The 27,043-nt window shown below is 43.3% G+C and overlaps 3 protein-coding genes across 14 annotated transcripts in view; 2 read left to right on the top strand and 1 right to left on the bottom strand.

Moving 5' to 3' along the window:
* The window catches only part of HSP90AA1 (heat shock protein 90 alpha family class A member 1), an 8,565-nt gene extending 8,338 nt beyond the window's left edge, over positions 1 to 227 (top strand). The window contains exon 11 of the mRNA XM_080394580.1: positions 1 to 227. This exon is cut by the window's left edge and continues 522 nt beyond it. The gene's annotated coding sequence lies outside the window, so the exon portion shown is untranslated.
* A 103-nt stretch (positions 228 to 330) lies between these two features.
* LOC308066821 (uncharacterized protein) lies at positions 331 to 26,962 on the top strand. Of its 12 annotated transcripts, none has more exons than XM_080394634.1 (6): positions 331 to 9,682; positions 10,732 to 10,802; positions 11,500 to 11,553; positions 13,380 to 13,439; positions 13,641 to 14,186; positions 26,840 to 26,962. In XM_080394634.1, the coding sequence occupies exons 1-5, from the start codon at positions 9,577 to 9,579 to the stop codon at positions 14,178 to 14,180; spliced, it is 831 nt and encodes a 276-aa protein (XP_080250760.1). In that variant the 5' UTR covers positions 331 to 9,576; the 3' UTR covers positions 14,181 to 14,186; positions 26,840 to 26,962. The 12 variants fall into 12 exon arrangements, with proteins under 12 accessions (XP_080250760.1, XP_080250759.1, XP_080250758.1 ...); XM_080394633.1 differs by lacking the exon at positions 26,840 to 26,962 and having other exon boundaries at positions 331 to 8,998; positions 9,501 to 9,682; positions 13,641 to 15,358; XM_080394632.1 differs by lacking the exon at positions 26,840 to 26,962 and having other exon boundaries at positions 331 to 6,342; positions 10,735 to 10,802; positions 11,503 to 11,553; positions 13,641 to 15,358.
* Positions 15,497 to 27,043, bottom strand: part of DYNC1H1 (dynein cytoplasmic 1 heavy chain 1) — a 45,978-nt gene continuing 34,431 nt past the window's right edge. Inside the window, exons 59-78 of the mRNA XM_080394540.1 lie at positions 26,871 to 27,021; positions 26,412 to 26,665; positions 26,106 to 26,240; positions 25,920 to 26,014; positions 25,652 to 25,826; positions 24,176 to 24,251; positions 22,581 to 22,741; positions 22,198 to 22,309; positions 22,060 to 22,120; positions 21,556 to 21,679; positions 21,109 to 21,222; positions 20,663 to 20,833; positions 20,235 to 20,452; positions 19,948 to 20,051; positions 19,331 to 19,542; positions 18,322 to 18,475; positions 17,378 to 17,520; positions 16,801 to 16,969; positions 16,329 to 16,456; positions 15,497 to 15,881 (exon numbers count right to left, since the gene is read on the bottom strand). Of these exons, the coding sequence (XP_080250666.1) occupies positions 15,753 to 15,881; positions 16,329 to 16,456; positions 16,801 to 16,969; positions 17,378 to 17,520; positions 18,322 to 18,475; positions 19,331 to 19,542; positions 19,948 to 20,051; positions 20,235 to 20,452; positions 20,663 to 20,833; positions 21,109 to 21,222; positions 21,556 to 21,679; positions 22,060 to 22,120; positions 22,198 to 22,309; positions 22,581 to 22,741; positions 24,176 to 24,251; positions 25,652 to 25,826; positions 25,920 to 26,014; positions 26,106 to 26,240; positions 26,412 to 26,665; positions 26,871 to 27,021 (2,886 nt within the window). The 3' untranslated portion in view covers positions 15,497 to 15,752. The remainder of the gene's footprint in view (positions 15,882 to 16,328; positions 16,457 to 16,800; positions 16,970 to 17,377; positions 17,521 to 18,321; positions 18,476 to 19,330; positions 19,543 to 19,947; positions 20,052 to 20,234; positions 20,453 to 20,662; positions 20,834 to 21,108; positions 21,223 to 21,555; positions 21,680 to 22,059; positions 22,121 to 22,197; positions 22,310 to 22,580; positions 22,742 to 24,175; positions 24,252 to 25,651; positions 25,827 to 25,919; positions 26,015 to 26,105; positions 26,241 to 26,411; positions 26,666 to 26,870; positions 27,022 to 27,043) is intronic.

Here is a 27,043-nt window from a genome sequence, read left to right as displayed (position 1 = left end):
AGTACCTAGTAACTAGGTATCTAGGAGAGCTGAAATACTTGGGGAAGCTTTAACCCTTTTGCTCCTAACAAGGTCTTGATGTTTAAAGTTGTTTTTTATACTGTTTAAGGATTCTGGATTGCACTCTACCATAGAATAGAATCCACTGTAAATCTCTATTGTGACTTATGCAACTCTGCATGTACAGTTCAAACCTAGAACTGTAAGAATAAAAGTGTTAAGAATGAGTTGTGCTGCTGACTTGTCTTGTTAACACTGGGAACAAAACCTGCTGTCCTCTTTGTATCAGTTGCTGCTTTGGATCATGAGTACTAGCTGCTGTCCCAGTAAATCTGCAGCACTGCATGTTTTTTGCCATGTTGCTCCAAACTAGTACCACATAAAAGCAGAAAAGACAACTTCAGCTGCCAGCCTGATGCATCGTGCTGTACTGTGATCAGTCTTGCATGTGAAGTTGGGTGGTCAGCACTACCTCACCAGGCGGTCAGGGGGCTCCTGGGCTGTCCTGTGTTCAGTGTTCCTTGGGCTTGATCTTCAAAGGACTAGTAAAGGGAGAGTTAGTAGCCAAGGTCAGCAACTTCCACTGCCTGCTGGGCACCTGGTGCCAATGAGATGGCCTGCAGTGACTTGGGGACAGTTAAAACATCTGCCTGGTACTTGGCAGCAAGCCTGAGTTTAATGAACATGTTGGGGAGGAGTGAGGGGGTAAAGGCAGGTTGAGCATCCTGTACTGTGCTTTTGTTGAGTCTTAATTTTCTTCCCCTTTCCATTTCTTTCCGTAACACAATTTGAGCTGTTTTCCAAGGTAAAGTACCTTGCATATGTTAATTGAACAATGACTTACAAAGTGGGTGTAATTTACTACATGGTGTTAAAGAGATGTACTAGCTCTGGGTTTGTAGCACCCACCTTGATGGTAAAAATGCTTTGGCTCTGTGTGAGATGGGCTCTTTGCATCCTGGGCAATGTCTTCCTGGGAGCCAACACTGGTGACTGGGGTTGTGTTAACCGGGTTACCCAGCCTCAGTAGGGAGATCCAGCAGTAACTGAAAATGGATGCTACTTGTCCTTGCTCAGTCGGCATCTCACCTTTAAGTAAGGAAACATGCTGTTCAAAAACAACCTCCTACAGCTCCCAGCGCTTTACACGCGCTGTTAGGTACCTGGAGTTTGTCAGCCTGTTCCAGCCCCTGGTGACCTAGAGGAGTTGCCTCATGGCACCTACAAATTAGCTCGGACTCCTGGCTCCCCGCGTGTGGGGCACTTGTCTTCCACACCTGCCATTCCATGTCCTTAAATGTCCAAAAGCAGGTCAAATTAAGGATGGCAGAAGAGATGGGTGCTTACCGTGTTGGTGACAGCAGGGAGCGAGGTGAGGTAAAGCAATGGCAAAACGTGGAAATCATTTACTCAGGCAGTGAGGGGAGAGATGTTCCCTCTGCACCACAGCTCGGGCTGGGCAAGATGAACTTCAGCATTGCTCTTGCTTGTTCCATTCCCGGCAGCAGGACTAGGGTGCAATGTCTTCATGTCCCATTACCCTGTACCATAGCAATGAATGTCGCCATGGTAATGAGGATGACATCGAAAGGGACGCAGGCTTCCAGCTTGTGACAGGAGTTGCACAGTTCAAACATGTCAGTACTGACTGGCAGTTGGTGTGCATGAACGAAGTGGTGGCCAGAAGGTAAATGCTTGTGTCTTACGCTGGTAATGCCCTGCTGGTGTGCTGCCTTTTTGTTGAGGTAGTAAGGACACCGTTACTGCAAGTTCTCTTGCTCGGCTACCTGTTGTAGCAGTTCAGAGTCTTTGGACAGTAGGTAAAGGTGTTGCAGAGCACCGCGGTGGCCTTGGGGAAAGGCTGGGTGCACTAATAACTTCTTTTCAGGGCTCTGTGTCCCTGCCAAGAGGCCCATGGTGCCATACTGTTCGGGGCTTACAAGGTCATTCTTCTAAGTAAGAAACACAACAAACTTCAGCAAAGGGTTGGGAACTGATCCTAAAATAAGTTTCTCCTTATTTGAGCTGCAGGACAGTGGAACTGTCCACTTGGAATTCCAAGTGATGACAACGTGGCACAGCTCGGGGGTACGCTCTCCTTGCCTCCCGGTTTAGAGCTTAGACTGCTGATGATCAGAGGTTTCATTAAAGCTCATCAGAAAATTTTTCCTGTTGATGGTCGTCTTTTGCAATCAGACCGGGGTTAAGGCATTAGGATCCTGAATGTGGAGGTACTTGATTCTACTGCTTTCTCTGGAGAGGAAGCCTATTCTCTGTTTGGTTTGGATTTTTGAAACTTGGGAGCTAACGTGCTGGTGCCTCCGTTGCTCTAATGAAAGGCTCCCACCACTGTGTGCCACACAGTCTAATAAATTTTGGATGGCAGCAGAAAGGGAAAAATAGCTTTCATTGTCCTAGAAATGGCGACAGTCAATTGAACCTGATGGATTTCCAAATATGACGAGGAAAGGAGCAGAAAAAAAATAACACTGGTAATTTCTGTGCTGTGATGAATGGGGGGGGCGGGGGGGGGCGACTGCATTTTTTTGTGAAACAAAAATGCATCTAGAACGCGGTACTCATAGCCCCTGTACATAAACGCTATAGCATTCATGGCCAAGGATGTGTCTTGCCCATGAGGAGTTTTTTCATGCATTTTGCATTCATTTACAGCTATGAAGTGTCTGTTCATTCATGTTCTTAGTTTGTTTCTGGAGGTCTTAATTTGGCAGTAGAAGCCTTGGCAAATAGGTCAGATGGTTCTGCCTGTGCATTGATTAATCAGTATTTGCTTAATAGTGAGGGCACCCTAAAGAAAGAGTAACTTTAATTTCAAATCTGTTTGTATGTTTGTGGCGCCTCATTATGTAGTGATCTCGCTTGATTGTTCCTTATTTTCAACAAAACAAACTTTACCTAGGAAACGTCTGAATAAGTCACACTGGACAATTAGAAGTAATCTCAGACAAAGATCTGGTTTTGTTCTAGGAAATTGTATAAAACACTGGATTTTTTTAAAAAATAAGGCTAAAAAAAGAACTGGTGAGTACCACACCCATCTGAAGTGTGGCTGGTGCAAGGAGGACCAGATGTATCCGAGGAGCATCCAGTATCCTTGGCAGCAGCAGTGGGAAGAGGACATGGAGACACGTGTTCTTTCCTATCAAGGTGCTGTTTCACAGGGTGAGGAGGAGGAGGGTGCAGGGCAGAGGGTGTTTGGCTTTACACTGCACACGGTTCTCCTGATTCAAACCATTAACCAAGCATTTAATTATTAGTGCTTTAAAATACACTTGTTTCCAAGTATATTTAACTATGTCGGTTTTTTCTTACCTATTTATGACTGATTGTAAATGATACTGTTGAGTTGCCCATCTATACTGGAAAAAAACATAGTCCATAATAGCTCCTAAAGCAAAAAAACCTCATTTTTCCCCTGAGGAGAGGCCTTTTCAGGTACTGTTCCACTAGTTTTTCCTGAAGCAGTACTTTCAAAAGCTGTTAACAGGCTTCTGTTGCAAAGTAGAAGTTACATCAAAAGATGCGCAGAGATTTCTGAAACGCTAACTGTGATAGTCTCTCCTGCAAAGTGCTACTGGGGCTTGTGCTCTTGCTTGCTAAAATGTTGTCCAGCATTCCTGCTTTGCTTTTGCTGGCCCCTGTGGGAGGCAGTTTTGCACGCTGGAAGTCTGGGAAACCTCCCACCCAGCTGCATCTCAGCGATTCCTTCGGTGGGAAACGGACCTGGCAGCACAGAACGTGCCTCGCTCATTTGGAGTAATTGTATTTTAGTTGTTACTTGCTTATGGTGGTTGCTCAGGAGATGCACCACGTCACGCAGATCGTGGTATGAGTTTTGCTAGCAGTAAGCATCAGAAAGGAGTTGATCCTCTACTGATGCACAGTGTGCTGGAGGCAGTAGAATTGGGAGATGTTTTCCCTTTAGAAGTTCCACAACTTACTCTTACACCTGGAAACAGCCCTGCCAGTTACAGAGTCCCACAGTGATACTTACATGGAGCCAGAAAATGGTTTTCAAACACCAATGGAAGTAACTGGAAAGGAGACAGCTGCTTTTCCATTAAAATTATTGGAATCATATGAACTGTCTTGGAAATCTAGAACTACTGCAGAGTTTGAATGGCCCCGGATGCTTCAATGCCCTTCACCCATGAGTACTGAGCCTTATAGATCTGTGGGATTTCTGGAGAACTCTTACTACAGCTGCTCTGCTACCAGAGTGGTGACGTGTGTGAACTAGAAGCAAACATTTCCAATTCTAGAATGTGCTGGTGAAAAATTAAGGGAAAAATCCCTTTGTGTGCCCTGAAGTAGGTATGGCTGCTGCTATACTAACACTAACACCAATAATAGTAACAATAGTAATAGTAGTAGTTGTAGTAATAGTAATATCGTTGTCATCATCATCATCTACAATACTTGGTCCTGTCATTAATGTACTGTGAAATGTCTGAAGTTATTCTAAGGTTCCTTTGTCCAGTGGTTTAAGTTGTGTAGTAGAATTAAAACTTCAAACCCATTGTTACAGATAGGGCTGGGTCTTGCTTACTTCGTGAAATCCCGTGGTAGATCCATGCCGAATCTAGGCAACTGCAACGAAAGGCCTTATCAGTTTTAGATGATTGAGAAGGACAAAGTCCATCTCACTGTCCCAATTATTGCTGTTTCTGTTAGAATCTTAAAAGAAGTGCTGGTTGATGGGGTTGGGAAGACAAGGCTTCGGGGAAGAGCCACCCCCTCCTTCAGATTTCTGGGTTTTTTCCAGGGAAACAAAAGCACAGGTACAGCTAGATAGGGAAATACTGTGGGTTTTTTTTCTTTCTTTCTTTCTTTCTTTTTTTTTAATTAAGAATAATGCAGTAGGTGACATGTTGAAGTATGACTGGGATGTTCTTGTTGCCTTCTCTCCCAGGTTGTTCCTGAGGCATTTGAGTGAGGCTGTACCTTTACAGCGTGCTGACCATGGCTCGCTTTCTTCAGGTTCTTCAGTGGATGAGCTGGAGAGTTTGCCATGCTAATCCCTTCTGGAGTTAATAACTTAAGTGCAATTGCTGCATTTTATCAGTTTGGTACAATAGATTATTTTAGTCGTTTTCTGGAAGTGTATATATTAATTTTGGTCAGAGCTTATGTATGCGAGGCAGATCTGAAAACGAAGCATTAAGGAATTAGGAATTACACCCTTTGGTCCCGTGGTGTGCTGTCCATGTGGTCATAAAAGGTATCTGGCATTTGACAGTGCCCTGAGAGGAGAGGCATCTTTTATTTTGCTACTGTAAGTTATGCAAATATGTCTGTATGCAGCATCTTCATTCCCAAGCCTGCAGAGCGCACTGAGAAATCAGCCCAGCAGCCAGACGGTGGCTTATCGGGTAGGTGGGATGGTGTGTGTCAGCCTTCAGTTCCACTTCACAGGCTGCTTCCTTCAGGTGATGCAATTCATGGTGGATCTGAGCTAAGAGAAGGAGCGTACAGAGGCCATTCAAAAGAAAAAAAGAAAAAAATAATCATCGTGTTAGTCACGTATAACTGGGGTTTTAAGAAAGGGAGGATGCATATATTCACACTCCGATCACCTTCCTGGCCTCCTCAGTGTCCTAATTACAAGATCCCAGTCTTGTACCCAAAGAAGTGGCTGAGGGAACAGAGGCAGCCAAAATGCCTTACTTCTACAGCCTCAAAAGAGGGGGTGTGGCTGCCCCAGGGACATCACTATAAAATACTTCATCTTCAGAACAGCATCGCCTGTCAAAGAAATCTATGGGTGACTCTTCAGTATTCATGAACAAACTTGGAAGTAAAACAGCAATGGTCCAGCCTCTCTAAATGCCAGCATGGCTTCCTGGGCTATTAATACTCTGCTACAGTGAGAAGTTTGGGGGTTTGCTGGGGATTTTTTTGAGAAAACGCAGTACCTTTCTTCCTTGGCCAGCTGTGATGTTGCAAAAGCAGAGTGAAGAAAACGGACATTGCAGCTACGTTTTGCAAATGGGGAAACAAGGTTTAAAAAGGGCTTTTTCCAGGGTCTATGATTCCATGCATCAAGACGCAAAGTCAAGAACTGAAGCTGTTGTTTTCTAACCTCCAGTTCAGGTCTCCAGGTGATGCTGTTCCTTACATGTGAGAGAAAACTAAGGATCTTAACAACTCCTTATGGTTTCTGTACCATGTAATACCCAGTATTTCGGATATGTTTCCTGGGGAACATTCAGAACAGCTGCCTCTGAATATAGCACTTCTGTACTCACAGACTGGAGGCACCAAGGACATTTGTCTCCCACACCCTTCTGTCGTGCATCGCAGGGAGAAGACTTCACGAAGGTAAGGATGGGATGTTATTATGTGGAAACAGCCATGAGTACAGGAATTCAAAGGCTGCCCTCTCTCTTCTTCTTTTTGTGAAGAATTAACAGCCATATATTGGCAATACTAGGTGCAGTAGCACTTTTTGAGGCAAACTGTGGGAATGAGGAGACTGCAGCAGCAGTTGTACTTTGGCCGTACCTCCAGTCATATACCGCACTGTATGTACAAATATATATGAAGTAAATGATAAAAGCCAATTTCTGTTCTGCAAAGCAGCTGTAAACTGTGCTTTTACTGTCTTTGCTCACAACTTGATTTTAATAGGAAGTGGAGTCTATAAGGTTTCCTACACTGGTCATAGGCAAAAACACACAGTGTGAGAGAGACCTTGCAGTTTCTGCAGCCTCTTGTTTCCAACTTCCCACAGCGCTCTCAGGCTTGACTGAAATGTTCTTGATCACTGTTTGGTGGTGGGTTGGCCATATGGCCAACCAGCTGCAGATCTTCATTCTCTGATCTGCACTTGCTTCATCTGATGAACTTAATTTGGATTAAGTGTCTTGTTTGGATTGCTCCCTATTGCAAATGAAGTAAAACCCCTTTTACCACAATACAGTCCCACCTTGCATTTAAAAAAAAAAACACAAACGTTGTGTGTGTGAAAGATGCAACTCCTAATATCTAAATAGCACAAGCAATACTGGTGTTGGGCTTCATTGCCAAACAGCAACTCCAACAGTATTTGAGAATTAACATTTAGAGATAGGCATTGCCCCCCAAAGACAACTCGTAGTAAGACGTGTGTGCTTCTGCCAAGCCCTCTGCCAAAATTAGTAGAAAGATCTCTGCTCATTCTGATCCTGCCTGTAGGTACCCTGAGAATAACCTTTCTTGTCTTTGGCTGGCAGCTGGAAGCGGACCAGCAGCAGGAGCAGATGAGTGCCGACAGCCACAGAGCCCCTGGGATGTGTGGGGGCTGTCCGGAGGCAGGGTGATGCTGGTCTGAGAGTAAAGGGAGAAAAAACCACTAGGAGGTGTCAACTGGGCTCTTTGGGCAGGGTGGAAAACTGTTATGGAAGGGCTGTGACTTTAATTCAAAAGGCTCATCTTGCTTCATCTTGACCTTCAGAGATTGGGAGTTCATTCAGTTTTGGGATTTTTTTCCTAAAAGTTCACCACCTTCTGTCCCCGTGCAGAAAAAGTATTATTTGCCTGATTGCTTTGGTTTCAGCCCCCAAACCCCAGCTGAAGCACCCAGGAGGCTGCAGAGTTGCACTTGGAAAGCCAAAAGCCCCAGTTTGTCCCCTACCCTTTGCATTTCTTATGGTGGGAGGTTTGGCTGGAACAAGATATCTGTGACTCAGATACGGTTCGCTGTGAATCAGTTCCCTGTTCACGGCTCGCAGATGCAATCTGCAGCTAAATGATAATCATTTCCATTGACTAATGGGAGATATTCGAGATTATCAATTAATAATTCAACATAAACTGCCACCTAAATCTGCTCCCGAAGACGGCAATCATGGCTGTTCTGCGGGCAGAAGGCGAGACATAGCCCTTCCCTGATGGACATGTGACCTCAGGCAGCCGCTGCTCCAGCTGTAGTGCTGGCTCTGCTGCCCCGGCCCCAGAGCTTTAAGGGGTTTTTTCATCTTGGACAAATGAGATTTTTACATTTTTTTCCTCTAGCACATTTCACAGCAGACAATCCAGTACATTTGGTCTCTATATGTAGAAGTCAATGGTATTTCAAATGGCAGGGGGATTAGTTTTTTAAGGAATTAGAGAGATGCAATTGTCATTTATTAGATGGAAGTTAAAACAGCGAGGCTGAACTGATCTGCTGAGAGAGGTTTCCACGGTGCTGGCCTCCGAGGGCACCCTGTGAAGCGGTGGGGGACAAGGAGCAATGACACCGTTGGGAACAAGAGAAGCATGTTACCTAAATTCCCAGCTGGCCAGAAAGCCTGGGCTCGGGGGAAATCAGAGCTACCTGGGGCTGGCGCAGGGTCTGTGCAACATCAAGTGCTTTTCCCAAGGTGACGAGGACAGCCAAAGCACCGAGCAGCCGTACAGCAACGAAGGGCTCCAGCAGGCATTTCTGTGCCTCTGAAACCCTCTGGCCACCCTTCTTGGACATACTGCACCAAGCAGGTACAGCTGAAAGCCGCCCCAGCTTGGTGACAGCATTGTGTGTGTGCTTTAAAAAGCAGAATCCCAAAACCTTCCTTGGAAATCTGTCACCTTCCCATAGCTCTACTGCCCGGCCCCTTACAGCCAGGTGTTGGCAGTGGGTTCCTCATGCACACCATGGCCTGGCCTCCACGTCACCGTCACAGTTCCATCTGCAATCCCTCACAGACCAGCAGTCCTCTTGAGCCCCAGGCGCTGGCGCCTGGTTACTCACAGCTGTTGCCCATAAAGCATCAGTAGCTACCGGTGGACAGGCTCTTGTGGGAGCAAGTACCCCAGGCCACCTGTGTGGATTAAGGATGACGATTGTAGGTGCTCATTCAGCTCAGGTGGCTCTGCAGGCACCACACAGTGCTTCTCAGCTCCCACCTTGGGGGCGTGTGGGATGTTTTTGGCTGCTGTGCTCTGCTTGGAAAGTGGCTGGAGAATCCAGAGAAGGGGGAAGAACCATCAGATGGTGCTGGCATGGGTAAAGAAGGTAAGGAGATGGAAAAGGAGGTGTCTGGGAAGAAAAGAGGCGTATGGGATAGGGCCCAGCTTAGCCGGAGGCAGAAATGGGGTGGAAGGCTTGTGGAGTCTGAGCTGCTCCCGCTGTCACCTCCCCAGGGACTTGTTCCTGGTGCCTTTTCAGAGCAACAACCCACTGCTGGCTTCAAAGTGAGATGCTTGTTTGACTAAGGCTTTTATAAGTATTTTAAAATTAATCTAAAAATATAGTACCTTCTGTGTTGTGTGGGAGGACTAAGAAAGCCAGATAGGAAGGAAATAATGGGAAGGACAGGACTCGATCTGAAAAAGTAAAAAGGATTAGTTCCTCATTTCCCTATAAAAGGGAGAAGGGAATGGATGGCCTTTAAGGGGTCAAATCAGATCTGTGTCTTTGTGAAAAATGGGCCTGATTCTTAGTTCTCTGGTCAATCTGAAAAAAAATTACTATACCTGGTATTTAAAAATAGCAAAATTGTTGTTCCTTTTCTCAGTGAGTGATGGCCAGTAAGGGTGGTGGTATCTAAGCCCTCCAAATCACACCTGATGGATTGTAAGTGATTAAGAGAGATGCTCAGAAAGCGTTGTGTGCCCAACTGCATCCATCTGTCCAGCAGACGGGAGGTCACCTGCTGCAGCACTCTCCGAGTAGCCCGGCTGCCTCTGGAGGGGCGGGGTGGGTGTCCCTCTGAGTACTGATATCTTCTGCCAGCCTGAAAGTTGCGTGAATGACACGGGGCTACAGGACATAAATCTGTGGGAGCAGAGGGGGAGCATCGCATCAGGCCTGGCAGGCTCAGCTGTAGATGGGTGTGCGTGTCTGTGTGTACATGTGCTCTCTCTATATATACACACATCACACCTAGAGAAATGTGGTGCCTGGAGGGCTCAAGCTGCCGTGCTGTTCCGTCTGCATTTCTGCTGTAGACCTCCATGCAGCTGGCTCTGCTGAGCGCGCTGTGAAGGGCCACCTGGAGCCTCCAGCAGTGGCCCCAAGTGCTGTCGCAGGAGGACTTCACTCCCTTTTTTGCCTTGTTTCACTCCCATCTTTTTCAAACGGGTGCAACCCCCAGGCTGAGGGAGCTGGGGTGGGGGCGGGGTGGCCGGGGCCAGAGCTATAAAGCTGGAGGCAGGTGAAGGTGCCGGGAGCAGGATGGCAGCAGCTGGGAGCAGGATGGCCACAGCTGAGAAGAGGCAGCAGCGGAGGAAGAGGCGTGGGGCTGGGCAGCCCATGGAGGGTAGGGGGCTGAAGGCAGAACCTGCAGCAGGATCCTGGAGGGGGGGTACACACACTGAATACCCAGGTGGGAGGGCTGGGATGGAGGGCTGATTCTCAGCATGGCTTTGCATTTGTCCCTCTCTGGTATGATTTGGTGTCCTGAGTAGAAATACCTGTCTGAAGAGTCAGAAAACTTGTAGTGCCTTTAACGAAAAAAGGGGAAATGAAAAAAAATTCCACTTTACAGAGTATAAGCTTCTTTTCTAAAAAAAATTAAATATTTATAACACTGTGCGAAGGGCCAGTGAATCAGGTCGTCGTTATGGTAGAGGCCAGCGGCTTTTTCCTGTTTGTTTTTTAAACAGAAACTGCTTGTTTGAGAACTTAACACAGACTTTGTAAAGGATTGAACAACCTTTCTAGCATGAAGGGAGTTACTATGTCCGGGCAATTTATCTACAAGAAGATTTTCTCTAATGTGCTCTCCTACCCTCTGCCTGTTTCAGTAGATGCTCAGGAGATGAAGGATTCTGTTAAAATCCCAGGCTACATAGAAAGACTGGCACATAAATACATGGTAACTTTTTTTTTTCTAATTGCTGCTTTTCTATCTCCCTGTTGAAATATAATTTAAAAAGTGTTAGTTGCTTTGCAATTAGCCTGATAGGGCAGCTAGGTCTGCTAGAAAGTATATGAATGTATATGCTAGAGTGTATGAAGAACAGGTGAGAATGGATTAATTCAAATGGTGTCACCTGCAAAGGAACAAAAAGGGAGGGAGGAAGTTATTCCACTTCTGTGCTACCACGGGGGGAATAAGGGTGAGGGGGGGGAGCTGCTTGTTTGTGCAAGGTCTCTGTAGTAAGAGCTTCAGAAAAAATGAGAATGTAGTTTTAATTCTTTATCTGCAGTTACATTTCTGAGACAGAGGCCCACCAAAGGCAAAGAAGCAAATCGAACCTCAGTGCAAATCAAAAAACACATTTCCTGAAGTTATTTACAAACACAAACTGTTCCTAGCAAACACAAGCCATGTTCTGGATAGCTTCCCATTGTATTTTTGGGGGGGGGCAGGACACTTCCATTTTTCCCTTATGTCTTACTTGCACAACCCACCAGCACAAGTGTGGGATATTTGGAAGGACAAGCTGGCTTCAGAGGGGAAAGCTTTGGAGAAACACAGCATCTACAGTTTGCGCTAGAACTTCAGCTTCAGCCCAAAGCTGTGGTTATGTCTACTTTGAGTAGCATTTCTTTCCCTTCCTCCCCTGCAGCAGAAGTGCGTGGTGGAGTCGAGCACAGAGTCCGAGTCTGAATCCAGCGTGGAGGTAAGGACCAGCTCTTTGAAGTGTTTTGATGGTGATGGGATTCCCTGATGGGCAACCAACTCCTCCTTCAGCCTTAGCAGAGGGAGGTCCCAAAGTGCGGTACCTGGGGTTGTTTGTTTTGTGACCCTAAAAGGAACAGCAGAAACCCCCCAACAAGGCCAAACCCAGCACCATTCTACCCATCAGGCTCTTCCTTACAACTGTGATTAATTTTAGCGAAATTGATTCTGGGGGGCTGAGGCAGGAAAGCGTCAGCGTTTCAGGTAGGCAAATGTAGCACAAGCGCTTCCCTGCTAAGGAGCGCTTAAAGCTGAACTGGGTTGTTCCTGGTGGTTAACGTTCAGCAGCTCCTGGTCTGGTGGGATTTCTACAGCTCTGGGTGGAGACCCTCTGCCTTCTGACTGTCTGTTTTGGGTGAGATTAAGAGAGCGTCTCTGTTGCTGTGGCAGTTAGTTATGAATATGGGTAACTTCCTGAACTTTGTTCTGTCAAACCAGTGTGTTTAATGTTGATGAAAAAAGACCCGATTCTGGAGTGGAGAACTAAATTTCTAGGTAAAAGTCTTCAGAACTGATGCTTGCTGTTAGTCCATGTGGATCGCTGCCCTCGGTGGCTTACAGAAGCCACTTTACCTTCCAGAAAGCACAGGGGAAAGTGGAGTTGTCCATGTTCTCCTGGGAGAAACAAGGCTGGAAGTCCAGCTGTCTGGCTGGGCTGGGTGGAAGAGGGGCTTGCAAAGGTGCCAGCCTGGATGAGGAGCTGGTTGCTTTCCCCGAGGGTGTTGAGGCAGGTGCCAGCTCGGGACTTAGGAGAAGCAGAAGCTGCTTTTCTTCACTGCCCAGCACTACCTGCTGGCTTTGTGGGGGTGTCTCTGTGTCCTTGAACTAGCGCAGGAATTGCAGATGGGCTTGGACTTCAGTTCCTCTGCTAAAGCCTTAGGTTCCTGTGGTGGGAAGTCCAGATTTGCCCAGCTCTATTTTGCCTCAGCTGTGCTCAGACTCTCCCTCTTCCCCACTGAAAGCAGGCATGGCAAGGACTGGGAGCTTGTTCTCCAAGCAGCTGTGCTGGCTCTTTCAAAAGGAGCACTTTCCTTGCATGGACCCTTTTTTCCCCTTTGTGTGAGTGCCTTGTACCTGTGGTTTGCTTTTAAAAGGCAGTCTCTCTACAGGGCACTGTTTGTTTTTTTGTTGGTTTTTTTTGTGTTTGTTTTTTTTTTTTTTTTTTTTTTTCTTTTTAATAGACCCAGACTAAAAGCACTGTTTCTGAATGATGTGGTTCTCAAGTGCAAATTCATGCAGAAAGTTCTTTGTCCAGGTTTGGACAAGTCCATGTTTAACCACATGGGGAAAAGAAGCCTGAAACCTCAGTGTTACAACAGCGATACTGAGACTGACCAAAAGGACTTGGTTTGTGTTAGTTACAGAACTCTCCAAAGGACAGCAGATTCGTAATCCAGCTAGTAAGGAATAATTTCAGATCATCCCTGTGTAAAAAGAACAAAAAGGAACCTGTGTTGGAGGGAAGCTCTCTAAACTCTGTAGCTTGTCTATTAGCTAAATGCCAATTTGGTTTACTTTTCTGGTAGTAAGGTATAAAATTACTAATTGTTCTCTTTATAGTGATGTTTTAAGTGTAGTAAGACTTGCCATAGCTCTCCTAAGTCCCTCTATTTTAGGCTGACTTTAAAAATTGGACTGAAATACACTATCTTTTAACAAAGGGGACAATCTGGCTTCCTCTTAAGATTTTTAGCTACTCTGGTTTTGCTTTGAGCAATAGTTCATAGGATGGTGCTTTATAAACCTATGTTAACCTCTCTTAAATAGGTTGTGCCTAGCCCACTTGCTGGAGGACTCAAGAAAGCAAGGGACCGCAGGGGACTGGAAGTAAGTGTGGCTGTGATGCAGCAGCCTTGTTCTCAGTGCAGCACCCAGAAATCAAAATATTAGGTGGGAATGTGTGTAAACCCAAAAATACCTATAGTAAGTCTGTGACTGATGTTGAAAGTGGTTTTGAAGTCTACTGTACGTTGGCTTTTTTAAAATGGAAAAATGAGCATCTGCCACATTTAGAGACCTTTATTTTAGTTTTTAGATCCTTATGATGGTGATTCAGAAGATGCATCCATTCATTCCGACTGTAGCTTGAATTCCTTAAATAGCAGAAAAGTCGCACCATGGGTGAACAGTACCCCAGGAGCAGTGGCTTTGGAGGATGCCGATACTTCAGAAGATGGAGAGTCCACCCCGAAACCTCCAGACTGGCTCTGCCCAGAAACAAGTGTCAGCAAAATTCAGGCAGTAAACGACTGTACAGCACCCCTGGAACTCCCTAGCCAAGAGAAGGATTTCCCCATAGGCCTGTTGCAATCATCTGAACTGCCTAGAGCCCCAGAAGCAGGTACCCCCATGTGGCTGACACCTGACTGCTCCTCACTGACCGGTATTAACCCTTCACCCTCCGCAGATCTCCTTGCAAGCCCAAGTGACAGTGCTCCACAATCCATACTAGCAGCTGACTGCGATGGCTCAATGGCCAAACAGCCCTTAATTAAAAGAAAACAAGGGATTCCCATTCCAGAGGCTGCTAGTGAAAAACTAAGAAGAAAGAAACTCCGTGCAACTTAATCTGAGGTATGAATAAATCGTTGGACAAACGTTTCTGAAGAATGAATCTGGTAGAGATTTTTTTTTGCAGATGGTACCTGAACTGAACAAGCTTTAAGCAAAAGTAGCTCAAGCCTGTTACAAATGCAGGGCGTATTTTATGTGAACTTTAAGTGAAAACTAGCTAAGGTATGTCCACAGAATCACAGCAAACTTCACACCTTTGATGCCCAGGGCCTCTTGAAGCATCAGCCTAACTCCTGTATCTAGTACAAGGAGGCACCTGCTCAGTTTCAGTGTAATTTCAAAACAAGCATTACAAGGGTTTGTTGAGGAGGGAAGGAAGAACGACTGTGTGGTTTCAATTAGTTTTTGATAGCTATAGCTTACCTCCCACCTGCTTCATGTCAGTGTTTGGTGTTTCATGTCCGACCTACTCTACTGCGCCAGAGGAGGGGAGCAGGTGTGAGGTGAGTATCTTACAGGTTTGGCTACAACCAACTGAACTGCATTAAGCTGAGCGGACTCAGTTCCTCAGAACTGGGTATGTGAACCACAAGCAGCTGAGAAAGATTACATGATGCACGGGTCTGGGATTCATTCTTCATAAGGTAATAAAACCAGCCAGGACAGTTCAACCTACAGAGATTAGCTATAGAAAACAGTATGGAGACAGCAAGAATTCTCTGTTTCAGTAACTAGTAGGCATCAGCTGAAACAAGTATGTGAGGTAGGCAGAGATGATAATTTTTCTTCCTACATGTGCCTGTGCTGTAGAACCACTTGCCACAGAAAAAATGAGTTAAAGAGTTGATGCAGGTTCAGAGAGTCACCGTGTTCGCTCCTGAGATTTGTTTTGCAATTGAAAGGCTGAGCACCTGTCTTATTCATATGCATCTTTGAACACTTGGTCTCTGTTACAGAGGACACTTCCGACAGCATGGTCAGAAGGGTAGAAACGCTTACCCCAGTGAATTTAGGCTCAAGAGAAAGCAAGCGAATACCCAAACCATTACAGCAACCCAAGCAACTAGCAGGAACTCCCAGCTCCCCTAATTTGGTAACAGTTAGTCACATACGAGTCTCTGAAATAATACTGTAATGTCTTGTTTAAGCATTTAATACTATCCTCCTGGGCATAAGCTTCCAGGAAGCACGCTAGCTTCTGAATGTATCGCAACAGCTGTCTAAACGCAGGTTACTTAAAAGCAAGGTTAACAATATATCTGACTACCAACTTATTGCTTGTTATTCTCTGTAAAGATCATGGGTACTGTTTTTCCAGACCAAAAAACCATTATCACTGTAAGAATTATATTTCCAGAAACAGTCAGAAGTCTTGCTATAGGTTTTATTTCATGTAACATGATCCATCAGATATCACACCTACCACTAACCATCTAAGAATCTCATCCAATTTTCTGCTGAAGAAATGTAGCCTATCAGCTTTCCAATGCACTGCCCCCTTTCTTTCTAGTCAACTTAACACAAATCCATCTGACAACCTAACCTAACCGGGTTACAAAAGTACAGGTGAATACTACATAGAAGACTGACAATTACTACAGTATTAACCAGTCAGAAAAAAACTTTTCACTCTGTGCAGAGGACTGCAACACCACGTTCATAGAAGCTACGGGGGTCTTCCTTGGTAGCTATTTCGAAGTCAACTGTGAAAATCAGATCAGCACGAGTGAAGTTCAGATAAACTGGTAAAGTAACCTGGGGAAAAACACAAATATAGAAAAAGTTATGTAAGGTAGCTGAAGAGTGTAAGGCGTTTCCATAATATATATATTACGGTGTTTAAGAGATGGGAATTTAGTCTCAGATAACTCAATACTCGGAATATGAGGAAAAAAACCCCAGGCTTAAAATTTACCTGAAGCACAGCCTTAGTTATAGGTATAAATTCAAGTTTTGGTCTAAACAACATTAGTACTTTTGGATGCCTCTCCTTACCTAACTACAAAGGAAAGACCTAGTCAGCACTAGTGCTGTTTGCTGCTAGCCTGGAATTTAGGTACTAACTGACACTGAGAATATTAGAAAAGAACAATTTGATTTATGGTACTAGATAAAAGCATCTGTAAAGCTTCAGGAAAAAAAATGCTAGGTCTATCTAATTATGAGAGTTATTTGTGTATAATTACCTTTATCGATACTTACAACATTTGCTTTTTTATCAGCATTTGTTTGCTTGATCCAGCGAAGCTGTGTAATGGGCAGTACAGTTGAAATAGCATTTGAAAGTGACAGCTTGTTGTTACTGCATGTAGCTCCCTGAAGCTTCAGGCCTGTAAATTGAAACACAATTTAGAGTTCCATGAGCTTTCATGTACCATTTATGGGCTAAGTCCACTAAATGAGAGGTATTTCATACAGCAAAACAAAGAGGTTGTAGCATATCAACTATGCAACACTGCTTAGATACCGAGCTGTGTCTGGAGATTTATTAGCATTGGAAGTACTTCCCTACTAACTAATCAAGCTAATCTTTAATACACACTTCCTGAAGTTGTTTAACTTTTGCAATGATACCGTCTTTTTCACTTGATAGTAAATAGGCTATATCAAAAGCTTCTGAGAACATTTTAGAGCAAGAACCCCTTCTGTAGGAGAGTGTGTTCAGTAAGTTTACCTGTGACTCCGAAACTGCATGCATCCAGTACTGCGTTCTGTGTAGTTGTAACGTTGACCTCAAGACAAAGTTCTTCGAGAGACCAACTGTTTGCTTGGGCAACATACTGTCTTGTAGCAGTAATATACGCCTCTGGTACAAAGAGGCCGCCAAGGCACACGTGGATGTTCTATTTGAGGGGGGGAAATTTTTAAAATAAATAAATCAAGCCGCAGTATTAATTAATAATTATCAATGTTTTTACTTCAGCAATCTATTTACATTAGAATTTTCCTGCTTCTACTGAAACGCTGTGTTTTTCACACAGAGGAAACAAGCTAAATGGCTTTTTGCTCTAAGGCTACGTCTTCTGTTACTCTGATATACTGTTTCCCTTTAACCTGTGTGAATGGTTAGCCCGCTAAGCCTCTCCACCTTGAGATCACGAGATACTCAACAGAATTTCCAAGCACATTTCAGAGAACATTGACTGAAGTTGTTTTCCCGAGGAACTATTCAGAAGCCTTGATGTGAAGACTCCATGAAGTAGTTACACAGGTCCACTGATAACCTCTAAAAGAAGATGGCATGGAGATACCTTTAGTTCTTTTGCTCCACCAGAAGCAGCAGCTTGGGAAATATTCTGCAGCTGTTTAATGCGCTCACTGAAGTCAGACACCCACTGAATAACAGTCATACCAGCTGGTACTGTGTAATGAGACCAGCTACGAGGCAAAATACCTATGAAAAATGTGATTAGAATTAAGTTTTGTTTGCATACAAGCTGGAATTACATGCAATTTTGACACTTAACTTTTTCTCCCAATATCCATTTGAGACCTGGACCAGGATATCAGCCTCCGTCTTAAAAAGTCTCCTTTGTAAGTAAAAGCACTTTCAAAGATTACAAAGCAGATGGCCTCCAGGTCTACTTTTTTATTCAAAATGCCTTCCAGTTACAGAAACCCCTCAACAGCAACTTCAGTTACACACAGCTATGTACTGCAGTAACTGATCTTCCAAGTTTTCATGAAGATCTGAGCTCTTCAGCAAAAACCTGAAGAGCTTAAATATCTGTTTCAGGAAAGGCTTTTGTTCAAAGCAGACGGCAGATCCTCACGTATTACTAGAAGCAGGATGTCTGTGAAAATTCCACATTTATGTAGAATCTTGAAACAGAAGTTTACAGAACCTGAATATTTTCTATGAGATTTCACAGCAGCAGTATTACTCGCTTTGTGGTGTAAATAACTGCTCCGTCACAATTCAGAGACTGAAAGAATTTAGTAAGATTTCAGCTTAGAAATTAAGCTGCTGATATAAACTGTACAAAAAAAGCCTAATATTAGCTACCTCAGCCTGAAATCCCAAACCAACTGGAATGTTATGCTTGACTCAGAAGTATTGCTTGTGTCAAACAGTAAAGTCTATCCCAATTTTCCTGCATTTTTTTTTTCTAAGCTGCTGAGCATAATAGCTTCTAAGTTACAGAGTGCAAGAGGCAAAGAGAGCACCGGGAGATGCTAATTTGAATTGCCATACCTTTCACCAGTTCATTTATAAGTGTACGCAAATAATTGGTTTGTTTCTTTTTTCCTTCGCACACTTGAACCACATCTGCAAGGTCCTGACGAACATCCTGGAGCAGCTTAGCTCCCATCTTCACCTCTCTCTCAAAAAATCGGAACAAAGGATCCTGATTGTCAAAACATTGAAAGTAAGTTGCAGATCAAAGTTCTTGCTGGAAAACTGCTACAAAAAGCAACCCCAAAATCCTGGATGGACTGACCAGCGACACTGTGACTACAAGCATCAAACGTGAAGATGCAGTCTGTGGTGCAGAAAGCAACTGTGGAGAGTGTTTTACAACCAACAATCTCCTCTCCCTTGGAGAAGCAAGGAAGTGGAAGTCCAGTTGAACAATTAATGCAGACTACCTGCTGCACTCCTTCCAATCAACTCTGGATTTCTTTCCATCAGCAACAAAAGGTTCTCACCTACTATCCCAGGGAAAGTCTTCAGAAGCAGTTAGGCACTCATGACCGCATAGTGGGGGAGCTTATTCCCCAGTTGGCGTTTAGGGTACTACTGTCCAGATCTCTAAAGTTTCCTCCAGCCCTTGCACTTTCTGTTCCCGGTCAGCAGAAACTGCTGCCCTATCCCCCTCACCGACCGCCACTAAACTTTAGTAGTAATTAATGCACACAGGCTGTAAAGGCACTACCACAAGTAGCAGTCAAGTGCTACAAGTACGACAGGAAGCACTTGTTTCTTGCTCACAGAGAAGCTTCAGAACTGGTACCCTTGATGATAAACAGTTTGCCATTGTATTTCTTCAAATAAGCCCCAGAAGACATAAGCCAACTTAAGACCATTTCAAGAAACCCAGCGGGGCGTTACATAGCTACGGCAGTCGGAGTCAGTACTGACACAGGTTCCACTGTCCCTCCCCAACAGTTAAATTAGTAATTGCAAATCACAACGCACTTGCTCCAATGCACCCCAGCTTACGCACTTTGTGTGCCCACATTAGATAACAATTAGTTCTTACCTTAATGTTTTCCACAGTCCGCTTCAGATGGTTTAGAGTTTGTGGGATAAGATGAAGCCAGTTAGAGGCTGTGGTATGCAGTGTTCTCATCCAGGCCGGGCGACCATCTGATGTGGAATCAGTTCTTGTCTTCTTCTCAGTTTCTGCATAAGCTAGATCATCCTCATCCTCTAGCATCTGCATTTTCAGCATTTTACTGATCATATCTATGCCTAAACCAGAAGATAGGCTGTTAGTCAGAGAAGCAGTAGCATCAAGATGAAAACATCCTACTACATGCAAGAACTAGGACTTTTCTTTTTCCCTAACCTGGAGTCTAGACCTAAGATTCAGAGCTGCCTAGCTGTAGGTGGCTCTGGAGCTGACAATAAAGCTTTCCAGAATCAAGATGAGAGCTTGAACTCTGGAAAGCTGAATGTAACTTTCCTTAATTCACAAGCTTCCCATCGGTTTTTGGATTACTCAACTGTCTTACTTTGCAGAAGTTAAAGCAACTATGTTGAGGGAGGAGGAGAAAGCCATTAACTCTTAAGCAGGATTTGTATTTCTTTTCTGCTTTTTAGTTAAAATGGTGGCCTGGTAATCTATGCTAGACACTGTTAAAGTTCTGGTTTTACCCTGTGTAGTGAGAAGAACCTTCTCTGCATTATTTGGCAGGCCCAGCCATGACGGCGTTTGTGTATCTGGTAGCATCTCAACCCACTGGACAAATTCTTCACGCCTGCAAGTCAGAATTTTAATAGTCATTAGAAGGCTTCCTCTAGTAGAATGGCAATGTAATTCTTTGCCTGAGACAAATGTTTACACAGCTAAATTCCAGCACAGAGATACAGGTTAGGGTTCTTTTTTAAATTTAAAAGAAGAGAAGCTGTACATAGAGATCAGGATAAGGAAAAAATTATACCTGATTCCATCCGGCATCTGAATATCTTTGTGCCCATCAACTTTGCAAGCCAGTTTGAATTCACTATCAAAACTTAAAGTAGTGAACAGACGTTCCAAGAAAGTGTTTAACAAACGCTGATCAAATTCATTATCAATACGACCTCCATAGATAGACTGTGCCATCAGTGTCTTCAACGCCGACCAGGGGATTTTATCAGGTGAAATGTTTTGGCGACCCTATAAATAACATACAATGTAACGAGCAGGAAACAATCCTTTTCACATCGCTGCTTGATTGAGGAATCAAATTCAAGAACTAAGTTAAATTGCCATCAGGTTATTTGTGCCTACTCATTTAATTTACTAAATGTTTCCAGAACAGACTGTTTTACTGAAGATCTTAAGTAATTAGGTATTACCTATACCTAAGTCCACAACACTACTTGCCTTTGCTGTATCATCCAACCATGTATCTACTGTGTCACAAGCAGATCTCAGATCAGATTCTCCAAATTCATACTTCTTGGACCAACCCAACGGAGCGTAGCGCAAGCGCTCTTGGATAATGGCATGGAACCAGGCAAGGAGGAAATACAAACGAGCACGCTCATTGGGAGACTAGGAAGAGGAGAGGAAAAAAAAATGCAACTGTTACTCCAGTGAACTTACAGCAACCAAAGCCTGCTAAAAAGGCTAGAAAGTATCAGGTTTAGTGCTAGATTGCTACCAAAACTGAGTATGTTCTACCAACAGAAGCAGCAAGTACTACTTTACTTCCATAAGAAAAAAAGAATTCTTCGTACATCTTAGAAGCTGAGCTTTTATCATTTAAGGTAGTATTTTAATGAACACATTCTTCCATTTTCTTTCATCTACATAAACCACAGCCTTACCTTGCACATTCTAGAAACTGGAATGCTACTGAAAGTCCTCAGCATATTTGCCTTTACGCCAGGAGGAGGTTCAAACACAAAGATACGGCCAGCACGCAGCAAATTCACTGGTACCTAGAAAAGAGCAATAAATTCAAACCCATCTCCTTTAGCCTTCACCAAATTAAATCCCTCTAAGGGCACAGTTTGCAATAGCTTTAAAACCTCATTGTGAGCACACACAGCCTTTCTTTTGGAGGGTAGGGGAAGCAGCAAAAGGAACGGTATGAAATTTCCAGCTACACTGAAGTTATCAGAAACCAAGGCTATTAACTATCGTGACAGGCATGTATTCTCCTTTTTCTTTACTGCAGAAAAGTAGTCAGGAGAAAACCTTCCCCAGGTAGCACTCTTGGCTCTGCAAGCTGGTTACTCTACCAAGAGAATCAGATTTCAAATCAGCGTTACCTTCGGATTAATCTCCATGGTAAGGAAGAGTCTGAAGCAAGCATGGGGCTGCAGGGAATGTAGCTTCTTTTCTAGCTGCATAAGCCAGCCAGGAGCCAGGTGAACGTTCTTCAGCATCACCCATCTGTGAAGTTTTGAAACAGAACAAGTGCTTTTTAGTGTACAGCTTATGGATCCTGGCTATAATCACCACAAAGAGTAACAAGTCATCTTATCAATACTACAGATCTTCCTCTTTTAAACCTGTCTTCTACATAGAATCAGTTACAGTTAGTACTGTAAATGGGCTAACTTTCCTCTTTTGCAGATATAACCTATTTTTCTTGAAAATACTTAAATTAGAAGTTGTAAACAGCTGTGCTGAAGTTACTACAATTTTAGTTCAGAAGATAGTCCCAATTATTTTTTTTTACTCACAGTTTTATCTATATAGCCAGAAGGTTACCTCCCTCCCTTCACCTTTCTGCTAGGTAGTATTCTAGCTAAAAGGGAGACAGAACTTACCTTCCAGATTTCACTGCTGTGTTTATTGCTTTATCTGCTTGGTTAAACCCTTCAGCAGAACCTAAAAGACAGGAGAGTTGCTAAAGCTCTTCCTGCTAAACATTTATGCTTCTGTGACGAAAGAAGGTATGCTCTTACCAATAGCAATAGAAGTAATCTGTGTATTCTGCTCGGCTGCAAGGTCTTCAACATGACCACTGGCATCATAACCAGGCACTGAGCACATCAGCACAGGGGTATTAGGTTTCACCTGTTGTCCAAGAAGTTTAAAAGGATACCAATCAGTCACTACAGGAATATGAGAACGCAGTAAGCTCAGTCTTTCTTCCCTCTAGCCAGCTGAAGACATCATGCTACTTTTAGTTTTATGTTAAAAAATGGGAAAATCCACTCCTCCTATCATGGGAAGAAGGGTAAGGGGAAGAAACGTCCTGGTGGATAGCTTTACTTGCTGTGGAACTCACCAAGGTGGCACTATGCATCACCTCAGGACTTTAGCCTTTCAAAAACAAGCAGGTTACCTCTGTATCTACGATGTGTGTCAGATCTAAAGGCTGCTCCATAATGGACATGAAAGATTCTCCAAGATTTGTTGAAACAAAGGTATGTGCCATTGCCAACAAACGATCTGGCCGGAAGGCCTGGATCAGAAGCAAGCGATGAATGGCCTGTCCAATAGGACCTGAAAAGAGGAAATAGGATTAGATGGACAGGTAGGAAAACCACCCTCAACACCGTCCTCTCTTTCAGTCTCCATTCAACTTTTCCCACCTTGTTCTCAGGACTAGTTATTTAGGAAGTTAATCATCCCTTTGAAAGATCTGTTGCAACGTTTTAATGGAATGCTTATATTCTGTCTTCACTTTGACAGTCAAAAGAAACTCACCATCTCCAGTTGGTAAGTTCTGTGACATTTTCTTTACCTGCTCAATTGGTCATGTTATGAGCCCTTTCAAAGCATACTTTGACATGATGCTTTTGGATTCTACCGAAATGCTACTGGTTTTAAAAAATCTACAGTCTTTAAGTATTGCCATGAAGTGATTTTAACTTCCAGGGACAACAGATCTCTCCACATCTTCTCACTCATTCAATAATCGGCCGTTCTGCTAGACTTCAAAGTATTATATACTTGTCTGGCATGGATAGGACACAAGGGAATGGGATGAAGTTGCGTCAGGGGAAGTTCAGATCGGACATGAGGAGAAAGTTCTTCACTGAGAGGGTGGTCAGTCACTGGAACAGGCTCCACAGGGCAGTGGTGACAGCACCAAGCCCGTCAATTCAAGGAGCATCTGCATGATGCTCTTAGTAAGAGGGTAAAGTTCTAGGTAGTCCTGCAGGGAGTAGGGAGTTGAACTTCATGATCAGTATGGGTCCCTTCCAACTTGAGACAGTCTGTGATTCTATGATAGGACAGATAACCTAGAGTTGCTTCAGGTAATGGTCAAGCAGCTTTACGGTAGCTAGTAAATACAAGCTTAGAATCCTTAATTTAGAAAACCACCTACAGGAATAAGCCCTGAACGATCACAGATGGCAAACGCTTCCTAATGTTACCTTTCAAAGACAGGGGAGGAACTGAAGGGCAACAGTTACCATAAGTTCTAACTCTTAACAAATTAGCACTAACAACTAATGCAGCATGAATTAAGACTTCATGCTCAGATAAAACTGCAGGAGGAAGCATTCCAGCAGACCAGTCCTGTCCTCAGAAAATCTGTGTCTTGGAACTTAAGAGTACTGAGCTCCTCCAGATTTGCATTGACTAAGGTTAATCCAAACTATTATGTAATTTAATGAGATTGTAGGAATACATTTAATGTTCAGTGGAAGACCAGATCACAGGTTAAGGTGCAGGAACTAGGTGTAGTAACTATTGCTTACAGAAGTTTGTTGGTTTTTGATTGTGGGGTTGTTCTTTTTTTCCTTTTCAAAACAAAAAACCTGAACAAACCACCAGACTTGAGGTTCTTCCCCAATCCCAACTTTGTGATTTTCCCAGTCATTAAGGTCCAAGTTAAAGTTCTACTTTAGAATTGCTTTAAAACCACTGTAATTCTACTTATGATTAGTAAAGTAGGATTGGTGTGGACAATTGCGCAACTTAACTTACTTGCAGGTTTTTCTTCAGTCCAAAGGTATGGTACAGTCTGCTCTGGTGAACTGCTATCCAGCCAGATACAGAATTGCTATATTGAAAGAAAATGCAAAAAACTTGAAATGGAGTTTCAATGGTGTCAAAAATCTGCTGCAAAGTGCAGGTCCTGTTCATGACGCAACAGAGATATTCGATCTCAGCCCTTCAAATCCAGAATTTAATGTACTGCAGAAGTGTTCAGCTACATGCCAGCTTTCAGTAGGAAACTAACAAATCTAAGGGCTGAACTTGGTACAGTCCAAGCTCTACTAGCCTTGGATTTGCAAACAAATCTTTAAAAAATTCTAAGTAGCAGCTAAATATTTAAACAATGAAATGCACAAGTTCACTAAATGGCAAAAATCTTAAGCTCCTATCTTATTCTCTATCTACAGAATAAAAATTTAGATTGAGTATTAGATGAAGCATTTGAGCTTCCATCTAAGTCTTGAGAAATAAAACCAGGCTAACACTGTTAAACAGAAATGCTATTCATATTAATGAAATAAAGTATAATGTTAAGCTTAGCTCCAAATATTGTCCAACATTCAACGCTGATTTTTTCCAAGGCTTCTAGATATGTGTGGCTTGAGTGGTTCATATATAAACGGTTTGACCCCTGAGCAAGGCTATAATTTGACCAGCACATTTAGTAAGTTCTTGACTTTTCTTTTTTACCCTCTATGTTCTGTTCTTGTTTCTTTTGAACAAAAGCCCACATGTAAACCTCAAGTTATGCTTTGTTTATTATGCTTTCTTTACATGTGTCCAAACACTTCACTGATACCCCCTAATTCTGCATTGCCTCCAGTACCCCTGATTCTACAGATCTCTACTGTAAAGTCCCAGCCAGAGCTATACGTTATTTTACCTGACGCTGAAGAGTGAGGAAAATTAGATGTAGCAAAGAGAATTCAACTTTTACTAGAAAAACCAGGCAGGGCAACAAAACAGGTACTATTTAAGATACGGACATATTTTGGAACATACAGTTTTTGCAATACTTCGGGCGTGAGAAGGAGCAAAGTGTTCAGCAGCTGAGAACTATCCAAGTTTATTCCAAATAGTAATGTCCAAGAGCCCACCATAATGATGTTATGTATGGCTAGGGCTGCTCCTTCTCTACCGCATAGCTATCCCACGCAATGATACAGACAGGCAGTAACAGACTTTCTGCTACCACAGGAAACAAAGCTGACCAAAAAGTCCAACGGAAGAAGCTGCTTCCAAGGCTGAGTGATGAAAAATGTTGCTATTTACAACTCAAAGTTTCATAGCTGGACTACAAATGAAGAAAGAACATTCATTTCCACAACAACTACAACTAGTTAATCTGTAAGGCTTCCCCTCATACTAGGAGGCCTTACTGTAAGCATGAAGCTCTTAAAGCAGACACCTAAAAAGCTTAACCAGGCGAGTTTAGCGCAGAAACAAACCCTAGCCAACATTTACCTCATCAGCTTGAACTTTTGAAACAAGGTCCTTAAATGCAGGAAGGCAGCTCAACCTCATCATTGCTTCAGTTTGCTCTACAGTCAAGCCATTGATTTTTGGGAGAGATGCAGTGTTCAGAACAATCTCTTTCCCTCTCAAGAAGTGCTGGAATTCTGCATCATATGTAGGCTCCCTAAAGTTAAAAGGAAAAGACTACTTTAGCTGGTGCCTTCAAGACATCCCTCCCATTTTTAACTAAAAGCGAAGCAAGAAAACAGATGTTTACCCAATAGTGCCTTTCAGTTTAATCCTGGCCAACAGCATAGCAAACGTTATATGATCTTGATGCAGCATGCCGCGTGCCACTCTGTTGAAAGCCACCTACCAACAAAACAGTGAAGTTAGTAAGCGTAAGAGGTCTCGAACTCTTACCCTTCAAAAATGATTAAAAAATTACATTAAAAAACTGAACCTGAAAGAGATCCTTTGTGATGATTGAGAGACGATGAGTATGGTCTGTAATTCCCTTCAGATTTGGGTTCTCATACAAGACATTGTGATAGATGTCCAAGAAAAACTGGAGAGAGTATTGGTACAGGAAATGTATCTGAAAGACAAAAGAGTTTGTTTTTTCTCTCTAGAGTCCCGCTGTTTGATAGTCAAGGGCTCATGCCTACCAAATTGCAATACGGCATCTAGGGCTGGAATTAGGCAGCGTCTATTTAGCTTTGAACAGTAAATAAATGAAACTTCTGGTAGGAAGAAAAACTCATCCTACCTGTTTTAGGGACTCCATAGTAAAGTAGATACTGCTGCATGCTGTAGAAAGAGGCAAGTACTGCTGAGAAACAGTCTCCACTTCTTGCATGACAATATCGGTCTCTTCGACTTTTCTGGTGACCTCTGCTGCTTCCTTCTTCAGGTTCTCAAGAGTAGTAATGATGGTGTCATCATCCAGGATACGTCCCTTCACTTCATTAAGCGCCTGTAGTAGGGATTTTTCTAACTGACGCAAGCGCAACTGAAATTCACCTTAATAAAAAGAAAAATTAGGTTACATACTGTATAATGTGTTTGTTTTTAAGAATTTTATGACATGTATACTTTGCCATTGGACATCCTGAAAAGGCAAGAATATTAACTGTAAAGATATTTCACTGAGTATTTCTACAGCTACAGTAATACCACTGTATTCTTTTAAAACAGGAGGAAGTTACTTTGATTTTGGTAAACATACCCTGAAGCTTGAGGAGGTCTGAGCGTTTTTCGTCAACATCTGGTCTTTCCGCTTTCAGGACTTCATTCAGACACTGGCTCTGTAAGCTGCTGCGAGTTACTGTAAAGTTCACAAATGTAACACGAGAGCAGAGGTCTGGTGGGAATTCAACCTACCACAGGAAACGTGAAAAA

The sequence above is a fragment of the Falco punctatus genome (assembly GCF_963210335.1).
Source record: "Falco punctatus genome assembly, chromosome: 7".
NCBI lineage: Eukaryota > Metazoa > Chordata > Aves > Falconiformes > Falconidae > Falco > Falco punctatus.
This window is presented reverse-complemented; position numbering and strand designations above follow the sequence as displayed.